We start from the raw sequence: 16,857 nt of genomic DNA, 5'->3' as shown, positions 1-16,857 counted from the left end.
GTGATGTCGAAGAACTAATGGAAAAGAGAATAATTAGCTGGGTAAAATGAGCAATTATAAGTACACAGTGCTATACAATATGATTCCAATATATTAAGAGGATAAAAGTTGATGGGAGCACTTCTTCAAAGGGGTTATCCGCTACTAGGACAACCCCTTCTTAAACTAAATGTATGGCCCAGATAAACAAACAAACCTCGCGGTCCCAGGGCTATGATGCGGTGTAATGACACGTGACGCCCAATCAGCGCTGGTATCTCTGTCCCCGCCTTCGTACAAACTGAACATGAAGCGGAAGTCCGGCTGCAGCTGATCCTGGACTTCCTCTTCATGTTCATTTCGACAGGAGGTGGGGACAGTGACACCAGGCATCACGTGTCATTCCACCACATCACAGCACTGGGACAGAGTACAGATACCACTGGAACAGAGCCAGCATGGGAGGCGAGTAAAGGTTTATTTTATCGGGGCTGAACATTAAGAAGGGGTTGTCCTAGTAGTGGACAACCCCATTAAGCTGAACTTGCGGCGGCGATCGTGCAGGCATAGCTCAAGTCAAGAACCCCTTCCAGACCATGACGTAAACTTACAGCCATTATATAGTACGTAGCAGCATTTGATGTGTCTGACCAAGTAGGAAGATGGTCAGCACATATTACAATTCCTGGCCAAGGAAGGAAGAATAAGCGATTATACAGATGACATAACTATGGTTTGCAGCTGCTGCTTTCTGCGAGGTAAAACATTGCCCCTATGTTTTATCATAGAAGTGAGTGTTTTTGCCCAAATCACTAGTCTCCAGAGTTATTTATTATTATAGCGCCATTTATTCCATGGCGCTTTACATGTGAAAAAGCAGTATAATACAAGAACAATTACAATAAACTTGAACACAATGTGACAGCGACTGGTACAGGAGAAGCGAGGACCCTGCCCGCAAGGGCTCACAATCTACAAGGGATGGGTGAGTATACAGTAGGTGAGGGTAGAGCTGGTCGTGCAGCGGTATGGTGGAGCGAGGACCCTGCCCGCGAGGGCTCACAATCTACAAGGGATGGGTGAGGATACAGTAGGTGAGGGTAGAGCTGGTCGTGCAGCGGTATGGTGGAGCGAGGACCCTGCCCGCAAGGGCTCACAATCTACAAGGGATGGGCGAGTATACAGTAGGTGACGGTAGAGCTGGTCGTGCAGCGGTGGTTACTGCAGGTTGTAGGCTTGTCGGAAGAGGTGGGTCTTCAGGTTCCTTTTGAAGGTTTCCACGGTAGGCGAGAGTCTGATACGTTGGGGTAGAGAGTTCCAGAGTAGGGGGGGGATGCACAGGAGAAATCTTGTATACGGTTGTGGGAGGAGGAGATCAGAGGGGAGTAGAGAAGGACATCTTGTGAGGATCGGAGGTTGCGTGCGGGTATGTATCGGGAGACTAGGTCAGAGATATATGGAGGAGACAGGTTGTGAATGGCTTTGTATGTCATGGTTATGGTTTTGAACTGGAGTCTCTGAGCAATGGGGAGCCAGTGGAGAGATTGACAGAGAGGAAAGGCCGGGGAATAGCGCGGTGGGGGGGAGACGACAGGTGGATTAGTCGGGCAGCAGAGCTTAGGATAGATTGGAGGGGTGCGAGAGTGTTAGAGGGGAGGTCACAGAGTAAGAGGTTGCAGTAGTCAAGGCGGGAGATGAGGAGGGCGTGCACTAGTTTTTTTGCAGATGCATGGTTTATCAATGTGCGGATCCGGGAGATATTTTGGAGTTGGAATCGGCAGGAAGTGGAAAGGGCTTGGATATGTGGTTTGAAGGAGAGTTGAGTCCAGGGTTACCCCAAGGCAGTGAGCTTGAGGGACTGGGGAGAGTGGGCAGCCATAGACGTTGATAGATAGGTCAGTTGGGGGGGTTGAATGAGATGGCGGAAAGATGATGAATTCCATTTTGTCCATGTTAAGTTTTAGAAATCTGGCAGAGAAGAAGGATGAGATAGCAGACAGACATTGTGGGATTTTGGTTAGTAAGGAGGTGATATCGGGTCCAGAGAGGTAGATCTGTGTGTCATCAGCATAGAGGTGATAATGAAAGCCATGAGATTCTATGAGCTGTCCCAGGCCTAAGGTGTAGATGGAGAAGAGCAGCGGTCCTAGAACTGAACCTTGGGGGACACCGACAGATAGGGGGCGAGATAAGGAGGTGGTGTGTGAGTGGGAGACACTGAATGTCCTGTCTGTTAGGTATGAGGAGATCCAGGATAGGGCCAAGTCTGTGATGCCGAGAGATGAGAGAGTGTAGTAATATGGAATGGTCCACTGTGTCAAAGGCAGATGACAGGTCTAGGAGGAGGAGGACAGAGTAGTGTCGCTTAGCTTTGGCGGTTAGTAGGTCATTGGTGACTTTAGTCAGTGCAGTTTCAGTAGAATGGTGCGGTCGGAAACCAGATTGTAGGCGGTCGAACAGGGAGCAGGAGGAGAGGTGGGAGGACAGCTCAGAGTGGACATGTTGTTCCAGTAGTTTTGAGGCATAGGGGAGAAGTGATATGGGGCGATAGCTAGACACAGAGGATGGGTCAAGGGAGGGTTTTTTGAGGATGGGTGAGATTGAGGCATGTTTGAAGCATGAGGGGAAGACACCAGTTGTTAGTGACAGGTTGAAGAGGTGGGCTAGGGTTGGGATGAAGATAGTGGTAAGGTTTGGGATGAGGTGGGATGGGATTGGGTCAAGTTCACAGGTGGTGAGGTGTGATTTGGAGAGTAAAGAGGAAAGTTTATCTTCAGAAATGGTGGAGAAGGTGGTTTTGGAGGAAGAGGGTTGAGTAGGTGTGGGGAGGGGCTGTCGGGGCTTTAGGCAAGAGCTTTGTCTGATGGTGTCAATCTTCTACTTAAAGAATGAGGCAAAGTCTTTGGCTGAAATAAGAGGAGAGGGAGGAGGCACTGGGGGAGGAGAGAGTTGAAGGTGTTCAATAGTTGTTTAAGGTTGTGAGACAGGGAAGATATGAGAAGTATGTTTGTTTTGCTGCAGTGAATGTGGACTTGAAGGTAGTGAGGGACTGTTTGAATGCGATGAAGTGCTCATTGGACTGGGACCTTTTCCATCTACGTTCAGCAACCCTGGAGGCCCGTCGCAGTTCTTCAGTTAGGCTGGTGTGCCACGGTTGTCTGTTGATTGTGCGAGCCTTGGTATGTGTGAGGGGGGGCGACCGAATCGAGAGCTGCAGCGGTTGTGGTGTTGTATAAAGTGGCAGCAACATCTGCATCATGTAAGGAACTAATGTCTGTAAGAGGGAGGAGGGATTCAGAGAGTGAGTGTAGGTCAAGGTGTTTGAGATGTCTGCGAGGGTATGCAACTTTGTGGAGTGGGGATTGTTGCCCTGGAGAGGAGAGAGAAGAGAATGTGAGTAGGTTGTGGTCAGAAAGAGGGAGAGGTGAGCTAGAGAGGTTAGATAGGGAACAGAGGCGGGTGAAGATGAGGTCCAGTGTGTGGCCGTCTTTGTGCGTGGGTGTGGAGTTCATCATAAATCAAGTAAGCTGACATTAGGTGTCACTGACTTGATTTCCAATATGAGCAGAGTGCTAGAGACGCAGCAAAAGAACTGATTCCTGTAATAAAACAGGTAAGGAAATGTTTTGCCTCACAAAAAGAATCCGCTGCAATCCCATGCTGTCCTGTCCGTATACTTTTTTGTATCCTTCCCTAGCAAGGTGCTGTGGTATGATCAGACACAGCCATTTAATAGTATGTAGCAGGTGCACATTTATAAGATTATCTCAGCACAGGAACATTTTAACAAATCAAATTGTGGAACTTATTATTATACCAATAGACATTGATTAAAATACACTTTGTTTATGGGACAATCTTGTAAGTATTTTTGTAAGTATTTTTGAAGAGTTATTGAAGTGTTTTGAAAACTTTTTCTTTGTTGCAGCTATTTGATTCACAGTGTCTAGTAGTTTGGATCGGATGTCATCAGAAGCCACTTCAAAAGTAGTGTCATGCACTTTTATTCCACCAAACATTTTTTAAAACCTGAAGCGGAAAAAAACTGCATATAGAAACAGTAAACAGGTTCTACAATAGAAATGAATAGGAAGAGTCTCAAGCATTTAAGTGATATTGCAGGTTTTTTTTAATGGGCCAACTTTCAAAAACCGTGTGAATGTTCCTTTAAAATGTAGCAGACTTTCTGTGCACAAAATAACACATCAGAAAAAATGCAACATTTACATTAAGTGGATTTATGGCCTTTGCCTTAAAAAGGTCAAGGATGCAGTAAATTTCAGAGAGTCATTATGGAAAACAATGATTAAGTTAAGAAAATGAAACTGAGTTTTATAATAAAAGTAAAATATTGTTAATTCTCTCATTTATTTAACATATTAAGAAGCTATAGATACATTTTTTACAAAACGATACAAAATAGAAAAAATGTCTGGGAAGAAAATTCTAATGAAATATTAAACTTCAAGCTTTTAAGACCATTTACAATAATTTATATAAATTATTCTTCCCAGTGAGCCGATTTTAATATTTTACACAGTTTATTTTATTTTACACAGCACATTAAAATCAACAACGTTCATCAATCATCTGATGTTCCTGCGATTGACTGGTTTTGATATAATTTTCCTTCTCCTGGTTTTCCTGGACTGCTTTCGATCAGAAGCTTTAGATTTTAAAGATGAAGGCTTTGTACTTTCTGAATCACCAGTTGCCTTTTCTGGGGGTGACAGCAGCTGAATCTTTATAGGAGGGTGATCTTCTGCCCTATAATATTCCAGAAGTAACAAGTTGAAGTGCACAGGAGTAGTAAGTACATTACATGCCTATAGTGAACAACGATGTGTTAACATTTTCTATGTATACAGGTATGGCTCTGCATCACGGATTGCCATAGCAGACACATAGTAGACGCAGGACGAATAACTCTGCATGCAGCACTATCAAAAGTGAGGAACACCACAACAGTGCCCATTAGAAATCAACAAGGCCAGTGGGGGGTGCTATTGAGGTCAAATAAATAATCTGACACTGGGTAGTGGTTGCAGTTACTTATGGAAACTGCACCACAGATGTGAAAAAAGTCACATCTGAATATCCTTTACTGTGCCCCTTCTAAAACTTATTAGCCAAAACTTACTATGTTCAATGTGTCTAAAATGCAAATATATACAGAATCATATCAAACGAGCCCTTTGACGTTTCTGGTAAAGACAGCAGAGTAGGTCCATATAGCTCATACATTTGGAGAAAGTAGTGTGGAGGACAGAGAGCAAACCATTTCATTAAGTTCATTAAAGGGGATATCTGGGACATTAAAAATAGGAATGAAGTTGCTGAATCAGGCTACTACCTGCCTGTTGTACCCGGCGCCGGTCATTGACCGCTCCTGCTGGAGAGTCTGCTTCCCCCTGTCAGCAGAGCAGCAGTTTCTCCTCCTGTTGACAGGACGGGACCACTGGTGTCATGCTGATTGATGGCCGGCTTCCCCCAAATAGGCAGCAGAGAGCCAGCTGTCAATCAGCATGACACCAGTGGTCCCGTCCTGTCAACAGGAGGAGAAACTGCTGCTCTGCTGCGGTGACCTCAGTAGAAGCCTGTGACTGCTTTGGGCACAACAGAAAGGTACATCGCAACTACCTGCCTGTCCGTGGTTAGGCACTTTTTTTTTTTCGAATCCCGTATCCCCTTTGTCATATTGGTGAGCACCATCTCTCAATACTGCGTCAAACTACCAAATTTACATCCAGATGTTAGTTCACTTAGTACATAAGTGTTCCCTAAACTGTAAAATGTTAGTGTATGCATACCGTGAGAGTCTCAGAGCAGAAATCCCACCTTTGTTATTAAACTATTCACATTAGCATATACCACTTAGAATAAATATAGAATAAATGAGAAAAAAAGGGGGAGAAAAGGGTCTGGGAGTAAAGAAAGTGAATAAAATGAAAGTTATTTTGTTAATTAAATAAAATATTAAAATACGGTATTTTTCGGACTATAAGGGTATGTGCCCATGATGCAGACTTTAAGCAGAAATTTCCTGAGCGTTTTTTCCTCTCCCTGGCAGAAAAAGGCATACAGATTTTACATGCGGTTTTTCTGCCAGGGAGAAGCGTTTAGGCGTTTTTACATGCACTTTTCCAAGCGATTTTAAGCATCACTTGATATCTATAATATAACACTACAAGTGTCCCTCTGTCTGAAGCCTCGATAGACTGTGCAAGCGCGACACGCCTGTGCAGTCTGGCTCCAGACAGAAGAACGCATCCAGCCGTTACAGGTAAGAGGAGGGTATGGCACCGGAGATCACGGTATGCGTAGACACTGAGCACATACCACGATCTTCAGCGCCATATTTACCTGACCGGGAGGAGCGCTGCTGCGGCGCCTCTCTTGACCCAGAGATCGGGGCAGGAGTGAGGCATCGGAATCGGCACATGCGCATAGAGCTATCCGGCGGCATTTTACTGAAGACACATTTACAGTGTGTCTACAGCAAAATGGCGCCGGACAGCGCGGTATGGGCACGCGCCGCACTCCTCCACCGGCCTCCGGCAGAACAGGACACAGCAGCGCTGGAGCACAAGGAAGAAAGGCGAGTATAAGTGTTTATTTTTTTGTATGCGTACAGCGTGAAACTGATGAGGGGTAACACGAATACAAAGATTGGGGGGGGGGGGTGAGGGGTACCATGCATACAAAGATTGGGGGGGTGAGGGGTACCATGCATACAAAGATTGGGGGGGGTGAGGGGTAGAACGCATACAAAGATTGGGGGGCTGAGGGGTACCATGCATACAAAGATTGGGGGGGGGGCTGAGGGGTACCATGCATACAAAGATTGGGGGGGGGGGGTGAGGGGACCATGCATACCAGGATTGGGGGGTGGGTGAGGGGACCATGCATACCAGGATTGGGGGGCGAGGGGACCATGCATACCAGGATTGGGGGGCGAGGGGACCATGCATACCAGGATTGGGGGGCGAGGGGACCATGCATACCAGGATTGGGGGGCGAGGGGACCATGCATACCAGGATTGGGGGGCGAGGGGACCATGCATACCAGGATTGGGGGGCGAGGGGACCATGCATACCAGGATTGGGGGGCGAGGGGACCATGCATACCAGGATTGGGGGGCGAGGGGACCATGCATACCAGGATTGGGGGGCGAGGGGACCATGCATACCAGGATTGGGGGGGTGAGGGGTGCCATGCATAACGGGACTGGGGGGCGAGGGGTGCCATGCATACCAGGACTGGGGGGCGAGGGGACCATGCATACCAGGATTGGGGGGCGAGGGGACCATGCATACCAGGATTGGGGGGCGAGGGGACCATGCATACCAGGATTGGGGGCGAGGGGACCATGCATACCAGGATTGGGGGGGTGAGGGGTACCATACATATATACCAGGATTGGGGGATGAGGGGTGCCATGCATACCAGGATTGGGGGATGAGGGGTGCCATGCATACCAGGACTGGGGGATGAGGGGTGCCATGCCTACCAGGACTGGGGGATGAGGGGTGCCATGCATACCAGGACTGGGGGATGAGGGGTGCCATGCATACCAGGACTGGGGGATGAGGGGTGCCATGCATACCAGGACTGGGGGATGAGGGGTGTCATGCATACCAGGACTGGGGGATGAGGGGTGTCATGCATACCAGTACTGGGGGATGAGGGGTGCCATGCATACCAGGACTGGGGGATGAGGGGTGCCATGCATACCAGGACTGGGGGATGAGGGGTGCCATGCATACCAGGACTGGGGGATGAGGGGTGCCATGCATACCAGGACTGGGGGATGAGGGGTGCCATGCATACCAGGACTGGGGGATGAGGGGTGCCATGCATACCAGGACTGGGGGATGAGGGGTGCCATGCATACCAGGACTGGGGGATGAGGGGTGCCATGCATACCAGGACTGGGGGATGAGGGGTGCCATGCATACCAGGACTGGGGGATGAGGGGTGCCATGCATACCAGGACTGGGGGATGAGGGGTGCCATGCATACCAGGACTGGGGGATGAGGGGTGCCATGCATACCAGGACTGGGGGATGAGGGGTGCCATGCATACCAGGACTGGGGGATGAGGGGTGCCATGCATACCAGGACTGGGGGATGAGGGGTGCCATGCATACCAGGACTGGGGGATGAGGGGTGCCATGCATACCAGGACTGGGGGATGAGGGGTGCCATGCATACAAAGATTGGGGGGGGGGGGTGAGGGGTACCATACATACATACCAGGATAGGAGTGAGGGGTGCCATGCATACCAGGATTGGGGGGGTGAGGGGTGCCATGCATACCAGGATTGGGGGTGAGGAGTGCCATGCATACCAGGATAGGATGGTGGGGACAGGAGGGGGCAGGACATACCAGCATGGGAGACCATATACCAATAAAAATGCTCGCCACCAGGGCGTAGAACGGGTTCAATAGCTAGTGTGTATTGATCCTTTAAAGGATAGCAATATGATTGAGACAGTTATTGAAGTGCCACCCAATAGAGAACAATGTTGCACTTTATTTCCTACAAATTGAAATGTTCAGGAACTTTGATACAGTGTATTATATGGAGAAATCTGTATAAGAAGCATGAGTGAATATATTACAGTATTAATGATATACTATATCCAGACTTTGAACAACAAAATAAGTTTAAGTAGTATAGAGGAAGTCCCCGACTTCCAAACATCCAACTTACGTATGACCCCTAATTACGTATGCCTGTTAAACAAAAACACACATGATTAAAGCTGACCTCTCCGGCTATTGTCTGATCCTCCTCTTTTTGCCATTGCGCGTTGCTTCTAAGGCCTTTTCATTATGGATTAGGACTTCATGACACATCCAGACCGCAGGTCACTGCATGTCATAAGGTCTTGTTGTATGGAATTACTGGTCTATGGTGAAGAGACCGGAGAAACAGCACGCAGCGATGCAGAAAAGTGAATCGGATGGTGGGTGTCGAAGTGGTCAGGTATGACTGAGACTGCAGACTTGTGAATCCTCCCAGGGCACGCACTGTGTGCTGCGAAGATTCGCCGTTCTCTGCTCCGGGAACAGCGGTCAGGTATGTAATATGCATGCTTCCAGGCTGAACCAGTCTAGTGGGCGCGACCTCGCTCAATACAACTGTATTGAGCGAGGTCGCGCCCACTAGATGGGTTTTGCCATGGAGAATGCATGTAGAGTACCTTACCGCCGTTTCCGGGGCAGGAAACGACGAATCCTCACAACACACAGTGCGTGCCCTGGGAGGATTCACAAGTCTGCAGTCGCACAGAGTGACTGCACACTTTTCATTTTAAACCAGACAATCCCTTTAATGGAATTAATAAATAGGTGTTCATAAAAAACTGTCAAAATTGAAACATTTATTTTCTGCAAACCTATTCCTTGTATTTTTTCCCTCTTCCCCTTTATTCTATAATCCGTAAATTTTCAGCAATCAGGTCAGACCACCTAGATATTTTGCTCCTATTAAATAGACGTCAATCAGTAATGCCAGATTCTACTGGTAAAGCAGATCCCTAGGTGATATCCTAATAGTCCTTTTTTCTTAGCAGTGGTTTAGTTGCTTTAAGTCCATAATCTGTTTAATAATTTTATTATAACTTTCTATAGACTTCTCTATATAACTTGGTGAAGGGTGATGTTTGAAATGCCAGACATGAACACTGACGGCGCCCAACAGTATAAGGTAATGGACATTGCTCCTAAAGCCACTGACTATAAAAAAAGATGAGGAGTGGAAAAGTAGACTAACACGCAAGACTGCTGTCAATCACCAATGTGCCTTATTGAAGCCATCCCATGGAGGTGGCACAAATATATTTTAGCATCTGCTGTTAAGCATACTTACCCTGTCAGAATAAAGGGCCAGATTCATTAAAACTGGAATTTTGTACACCAGTCTTAATGATGGGTGTGCAGAATTAAAATGTGCAAACCCCTTATGAATTCGGTACACCTCATCACGGACATGCATCTTGCCAAATATGCTACTCCAGCCAGCAATCATGCCAATACGTTCTCATGGATTACTGCGCATTTTATACTGTTTATATACTCAAAGCAGTAATCAATCATTGAAGAAAAGCGTAGGGCTTTATCTCCAGTGCCAATGTTTGAATGTGCTAGTCTGTTCTTACATAGGAAGTGATCAGGGAGTTCATAACTGGATCACTCTCAATGCTACATATTTACTAGCCAACCAATAATGATCCACTGATGAGAGTGCGATATGGGAATAGATGGTCTCACAACTGAGACTGGTTGATTAGATAACGTATAGAATCAAATAATATAGGACCCACTAACTATTAATGGGAACAAACTTTTAAAAAAGGGAGTTAATGTTAGTCGCTCATGGGAGAAGACTTTCATAATTGAGACTAATATTTAATACAGCATTCACAGACTACATTTGGTACAACATTTCTAGATATTTGTGATTCAGAATCACCTTATTTCTTAATAGAACTAATAATAGTTAGATTTTAATAATATGACTCCAATTGGATTAGATCGCGAATCCAGACAAACTGAAGTAACATTTCTGCTGTAAGGTATGAGCAATTTGTAATAAATTTGTCAAGCAGGTGTTGCAATATTCTGTCTCGCCCCAGTTCCAAGTAATTTGGTGTAGCGGCCAAAACTGCTGTGAAAACTGCAACATCTAAGGTATTTTAAGGCTGAATTCTGGTGGTTACACATTGATGAATCAGGCCCAAAAGTGTGTATATATGTAACAGGTTAGATGATTTTACCGAAATTAAGAAGGAAGGAAAACACTACAACAAATACTTACTGGTCGTCTTCCTTTACTCGGCATTTTGAAGGTCTGCCTCTTGGTCGCTTTAGTTCTGGTGTGTCAGGAACATGAGCTATTTCATGCGACTCCTTAACAGTTACATCCTAAAAATTAGGGAAACGCATAATTAGGGCTTAAGATTTTCTGCAATGTAAAAGGAAAGGAAAGCCCAGCAACATAAAACAATGATATCCGACCTTTTCTTCCAGCATTACACTGGTAGAGAGTTTTGTCCTTGTTGTCCTCCTTGTACTTCGAGATGGTGGAGAAAACAGGTACTCTGAAGCTATTGGTGCTGGCGTCTTAGTGGGAGAAATAAGGAGAGCTGTTTGCTGAGCTGCAGAGGGAACAAACAAGTTCATTACGTGAGAAATAGCTGTTCAGTTATTGTTACAAGTATGTCCATGTTTTTTAAAGTACTGGAAAGCTAAAAATGTGCCCATGGAGCACAAAGATTGAAATTTATGAAAACAGCAACACAGCGGCTTTTTTTCTAGTTTATTTGTTGGACCTGAAGACACAAGATTGGAACAAACTGGTTTCTTCCACATCAGGTTTCACAAATTAATGTAGCCAGAAGTGTAGGTTCACCCATTATTGATAACATAAGAAAAGTTTGGTTTGTAAATGCCACTTAATTATCCCGATTATTGATCCAGAGTTACATTCTACATAAATGAGCGGCACTCAAATAGCTAGAGTTCTGCTCACATGCAGCAGATATGTAGTAGGTGTCGGAGGCATCAAATCTGCTCCATAAAGCTTCCTGGGGCGGCTTCTCCAGTGTGAACATGGAGTTTTACACACAATTTAGATGAGGCTATGTTCACACATTGCGTTTTTTGCTGCGTGGTTTTTTTTTCTGCAGCAAAACCTGATCTCTTGCCAGGAGGTTTGTTCAGGATTTTCTTGCTTTTTTGCTTGTTTTTTGGTGCGCTTTTTTCACTGTCCTTTTGTCTCTTATGCATGTACATAAAATTCAGTGAAAAAATGACAGCACAGAACTAGCTGAGCCGTTAGTGCGGCTCTGGGTGATGATGCAGAGTAACTGGGAATCAGCACACAAATGTAACATTGATCATTCTAACTGTAAGATAATGTTTAAACAAAACTATGCTAAACCTAAAACTTGGTGCCTTAGATGAACCAGTAAAGTCTCATTCAGACATCTGTTTAACATGGTCTCCATAATCACAAATAGATCATGCAGCCATAAGTGTATGTGCACACGTTCAGTATTTGGGTGCAGATATTTCTGCATCTCTTGGCAGAAAAAAAGCACGGTTTTTGCATGCGCTTTTTTTTACAGCAAGGAATGCCTTTTGGAGCTAAAGATATTTGAAAAAAGATACGTGGGACATGGCTTTAACCCTTCTCTGGTTTTGCGCACCTTATTCCATGAGCCATAACTTTTATTTTTTTTCAACATGTCCATGTGAGGGCTTGTGTTTTGCAAGACGAGTTGCACTTTTGAACGACACCATTGGTTTTACCATATTGTGTACTGAAAAACAGGAAAAAAATTCCAAGTGCGGCGAAATTGCAAAAAAGTGCAATTCCGCCTTTTTTTTTTACCATGTTCACTCAAAGCTAAAACTCACTTGCCATTATGATTCTACAGGTCAATACGAGTTCGTAGATACCAAATATGTATATGTTCTCTTATTTGAGTGGAAAAAAAAATCCAAACTTTGTTATAAAAAAAAAAAAAAAAGGCGCCATTTTCTGAGACCAGTCGAGACTATTTTTCGTGGACTGGGTGAGGGCTTATTTTTTGTGCATCGAGCTGATGTTTTTATTGATACCACTTTGGTGTAGATACGATCTTTTGATAACCTGTTATTGCATTTTATTGCAATGTTGCGGCGACTAAAAAAAAATTTCATTCTGGCATTTGGATTTTTGTTCTCGTTACGCCATTTACCGATCTGATGAACACTTTTTTTATATTGATAGATCGGGCGCTTCTGAAAGCGGGATACCAAATATGTGTATATTTGATTTTTTTATGGTTTTATTTTGAATAGGGCAAAAGTGGGGGTGGGAGTGATTTAAACTTTTAAAAACATTTTTTTTCTACTTTTTACTTGCTTCAATAGTCTCCATCTTCCGATCACCTGTGTTACACATAGCAGGGCATTAGTCCCGCTATGTGTAACAAAACTGCTCATCGGCTATGAACGCCGGCCACCGAGTGGCGCTCATAGCAGATTGGCTATGACAACCACAGAGGTCTCCTGTAGACTCCGGGTTGTCATGACAACCCATCGGAGACCCCCGATCATGTGACACGCTTCCGGCATGATCATGTTAAATGCTTTTGTCAGAATTTGACAGCGGCATTTATCATGTTAACAGCTGCGGGTAGATCGCGATTCCACCTGCGGCTGTTAGGGGCATGTCCAGATCAGCTGTCATTTGCCCGGAAAGGTGCAGGCTCAGCACCGGAGCCCGCACCAAAAGGGGAGACACGACATGCGCTGTACATGTACGGCGCATGTCGTGAAGGGGATAAGAATGTGTCGGTTTTATTTCAAATAAAGTGTTTTATTCTTGGCGTGTATGTTTATTTCACGGTTTACTTACAAATTTAGTAATAAGGGTGTCTAGCTGACACCTCTTCATTACTAAACCTTGGGCTTTATGTCAGCGACACCTAATCCCATTACCCTGATGCATCAGGAAGAATCTGGGCTAAGTGCCAGAATTGGAACATTAAATATGAAGTGTCATTTCTGGGGCAGCGGAAGGCTGGTATTTTTTAGCTTAGAAAGAGCTATTAGGCCAATATGTCCCCTGGCTATTAACAGCTCACAGCTGTTTGGTTAAGCCTTTATAGGGTACGTCCCCACGATCAGGAACCAGCAGCGCGCTTGGACTATGCCCAAAATGCTGCATTCTAATGCTGCACTTGTTTTGTCAGTACATGTGGATCCACTGTATGTAATGACATTTCAATCGGTCAAAATCTGCAAATTGACATGCTGCGGGTGAGTTTACACAGCGTCAAAAACAAGCAGTGGGCATGGGATTTCTTATGAAATAAAATGAATTAAGTAAAATAAATGGTGTGGGCTCCCGCGTCATTTTCATATCCAGCAGAGGGAAACCTGGGGGCTTATATTACTAGGCAGGGAAGGGGCAATTAGCCAAAAATGTTCCCTGCCTATTAACAGCCCACAGCTGTTACCTTAGCGTTTACTGGCTAGATACAAGAAGGACCCCTGAAAAAAATTGACGTAGGGTCCCCATATAAAATCTGACCAGCAAAGGCTAAACAGACAGCTGTGAGCAGATATTAATAGCCAAGGAAGGGGCCATGGATACTGGCTCCCTCCGAGGCTAATAGTATCAGCCCTAGAAATTGCGCATCCGTAAGATGCGCCAAATCTGGTGCTTAGTCTCCGCTCTTCCCACTTGCCCTGTGGCGGTGGCAAGTGGGGTAATAATGTTGGGGTTTATGTCAGCCTTGCATTAGCAGCTGGCATGAAGCCCAGGTTAGTAAAACCGGGCGTCTATAAGACACCCCCATTACTAACCACATAGTATGGTTTTGAAAAACACACGGACTGAAAAAAATCCTTTATTTGAAATAAAAGTCCACATGGTTTTAATCATTTATTTAAAAATAAACAGTTATATTTACCTAACGCCTAATCCCCTGAAGCCATTGTCATCTGTAAAAGAAACAGAAAATAAAAATACTCACCTAACGTCCAATCCGTTGAAGCCAGTCACCTGAAAAAAATAAAATAAAACCACAACCATCCCTCATCTGTTCGAGGTGATGACATTATCCACAGTGTCCCATGAAGATTTGGGTCAGTTCTAGAGCAGTCACAGCAGGCTACACATGGACACAGGAGTATAAAATCGCTCCTGTGACAGTGCACAGCACTGAGCTGCAGGGAGAGAAGTCACCGGAGTTCAATCAGCTGATAAGCTCTGGTGACCTCACGGCATCACCGCTGCATGAGAATTTTCTGACACAGCAACGGTGCAGTGAGTGAGGTCACCGGAGCTCATCAGCTGATTTGTACTCTGGTGACCTCTCTCCCGGCAGATCAGCGCTATACACTGCCGGGAGCGATCACACTCCTGGATGATCTGATTGCCGTGGGACACTCGGGATTATGGCAGATATGTGAGTATATAATGGTTTATTATTGTTTACAGGTGACATGGGCAAAGGGAATTAGGCAAAACCACACAAAGTTGACATGCAGCAGTTTTAAACGCATTGCAAATCCTGACTAGTGTTTTTTGCCCAATTCTGAGCGGAAAAAATGTTGCTAAAACGAACAGTGTGCACACAGCCTAAGGGTGTGCACGCGTTGAGTATTTGGTGCAGAAAATTCTGTATCTCTTGGCAGGAAAACGCACCATCAAAAATGTTGCGATTTTGCCTAGTTTTTTCAGTGCATTCAATGGTTGAAAAACGCAGGCAAAAACGCACAGAGAATTGACATGCTGCAGATTATTTTCTGCACCAGACCTGCAAGTCAAAAATACTCAACGTGTGCATGACACTTCAGGTTTCTCATTCACTTTGCTAGCACCAGGTTTTATCACAAATTCGCGCACAAAAAACCCCACAACAAAAGAAAGCACTAAATCTGCAACATGTGCACACAGCCTAGGGGGTATGTGCACACGGTTGGGACTGGCAAAACTTTGAAAGCAGCATACTTTATGCTGCGTCCAAATCGCTGCACGCAGGTGAATCCGCATGTGTAAATTGAACCATGCGGATTCACCGCAATCAATAAATTGTAGTGATCTAATTTCTGTTGCGGAGACTAGCGGCTCTGCAAGAGAAATTAACATGCTGTGGTCTGGAAAGACGCACCGCATGTCCGAGGGTGATCCGCAGGTGCACAGAGACGCATAGTGGGAATGGGATATCTTGAAATCCCATCCACTATACTGTAACATCTGGCCACTCCGGATTGCACGCAGCGCTAGTGCGCTGCTTCCAATCCGCAGCGATTACTGATTGTGCGCACGTACCCTTACACTGAAATAATTGACATGCTGCAGATTTAAAGCTGCACCAAATCTGCAAGTCACAAATAAGCAATGTCTGCATGAGACTTCAGGATTCTCATTCACTTTGCTGGCTTCAGGAAATCCTTCAGGTTGTGACAAATCTGCACTGAAAAACGCAGCAAAAATGGCAACATATGCACATAGCCTAATAGTCTATGGTGAGGATCACGTTTTTGTGTGTCTGATTTTGTTTAAAATCACGGATAAAATCCAATCAATACAAATATATGGATCTGAAAATGCTATCAATATGCAGTTTTTAACATTTGGAAGGTAGAAAAGGCTGTGATTTTTTTAATGCATACAAGAAAATTACTGCTGAAACACGGACTGTAAAAAGGGACATAATGACCAAAAACTGAGGAATGTCCGATTCAAAATGCTGATGAAATAAAACAGACATTTAAAGGGAACCTGTCACCCCCTGGGCGATATCAGCCCTCAACTATGGGCATACCGGGTATAGAAAAATAAATCTATACATACCTGTATGGCCCATAGCAGAGGTCTGATGGGAACCTGTCACCCCCTGGGCGATATCAGACCTCAACTATGGCCATGCAGGGTATAGAAAAATAAATCTATACATACCTGTATGGCCCATAGCAGAGGTCTGATTGCAGAGAAAACCACTTTAATCAATTCTATTTTGTACAGACTTGGCGTCCGGGAACTCCAAGCAAACCCCGTCTATGTGCTTATTATTCCCCAAAATCCCAGCCTCTCTGGTTAATTATCATATCCCCCCACTCCCCTGCATGTCACAGGACCCTGTGTGGTGCACTGTGCTCGCTGACTTTCCAGGCATGCGCAGAGGGCCGCTCACATAGAGCGCGCTTTGCTTCATCCCGGCCCCGTCTCTACGCGCACTGCGCCGCAGGGCTCTATTGCGCAGGCGCCGGGGGTCATTGTCACTTTCCGGCGCCTGCGCAATAGAAACCTGCGGCGCAGAGCACAGGTAGACGGGGCCGGGATGAAGCAAAGCGCGCTCTATGTGAG

The 16,857-nt window shown here is 45.3% G+C and overlaps 1 protein-coding gene across 1 annotated transcript in view; it reads right to left on the bottom strand.

The window, feature by feature from the left end:
• Positions 1-792: 792 nt before the first annotated feature.
• Positions 793-16,857, bottom strand: part of LOC141231540 (protein ELYS-like) — a 61,882-nt gene continuing 45,817 nt past the window's right edge. The window contains exons 14-16 of the mRNA XM_073667724.1: positions 11,007-11,146; positions 10,807-10,913; positions 793-4,746 (exon numbers count right to left, since the gene is read on the bottom strand). Of these exons, the coding sequence (XP_073523825.1) occupies positions 4,566-4,746; positions 10,807-10,913; positions 11,007-11,146 (428 nt within the window). The 3' untranslated portion in view covers positions 793-4,565. The remainder of the gene's footprint in view (positions 4,747-10,806; positions 10,914-11,006; positions 11,147-16,857) is intronic.

This window comes from Phyllobates terribilis, unplaced genomic scaffold, assembly GCF_046119375.1.
Source record: "Phyllobates terribilis strain yellow unplaced genomic scaffold, ASM4611937v1 Scaffold_520__1_contigs__length_1232081, whole genome shotgun sequence".
Taxonomy (NCBI): domain Eukaryota; kingdom Metazoa; phylum Chordata; class Amphibia; order Anura; family Dendrobatidae; genus Phyllobates; species Phyllobates terribilis.
The sequence above is the reverse complement of the archived record's forward strand: the minus strand, read 5'-3'. Positions and strand labels throughout refer to the sequence as shown.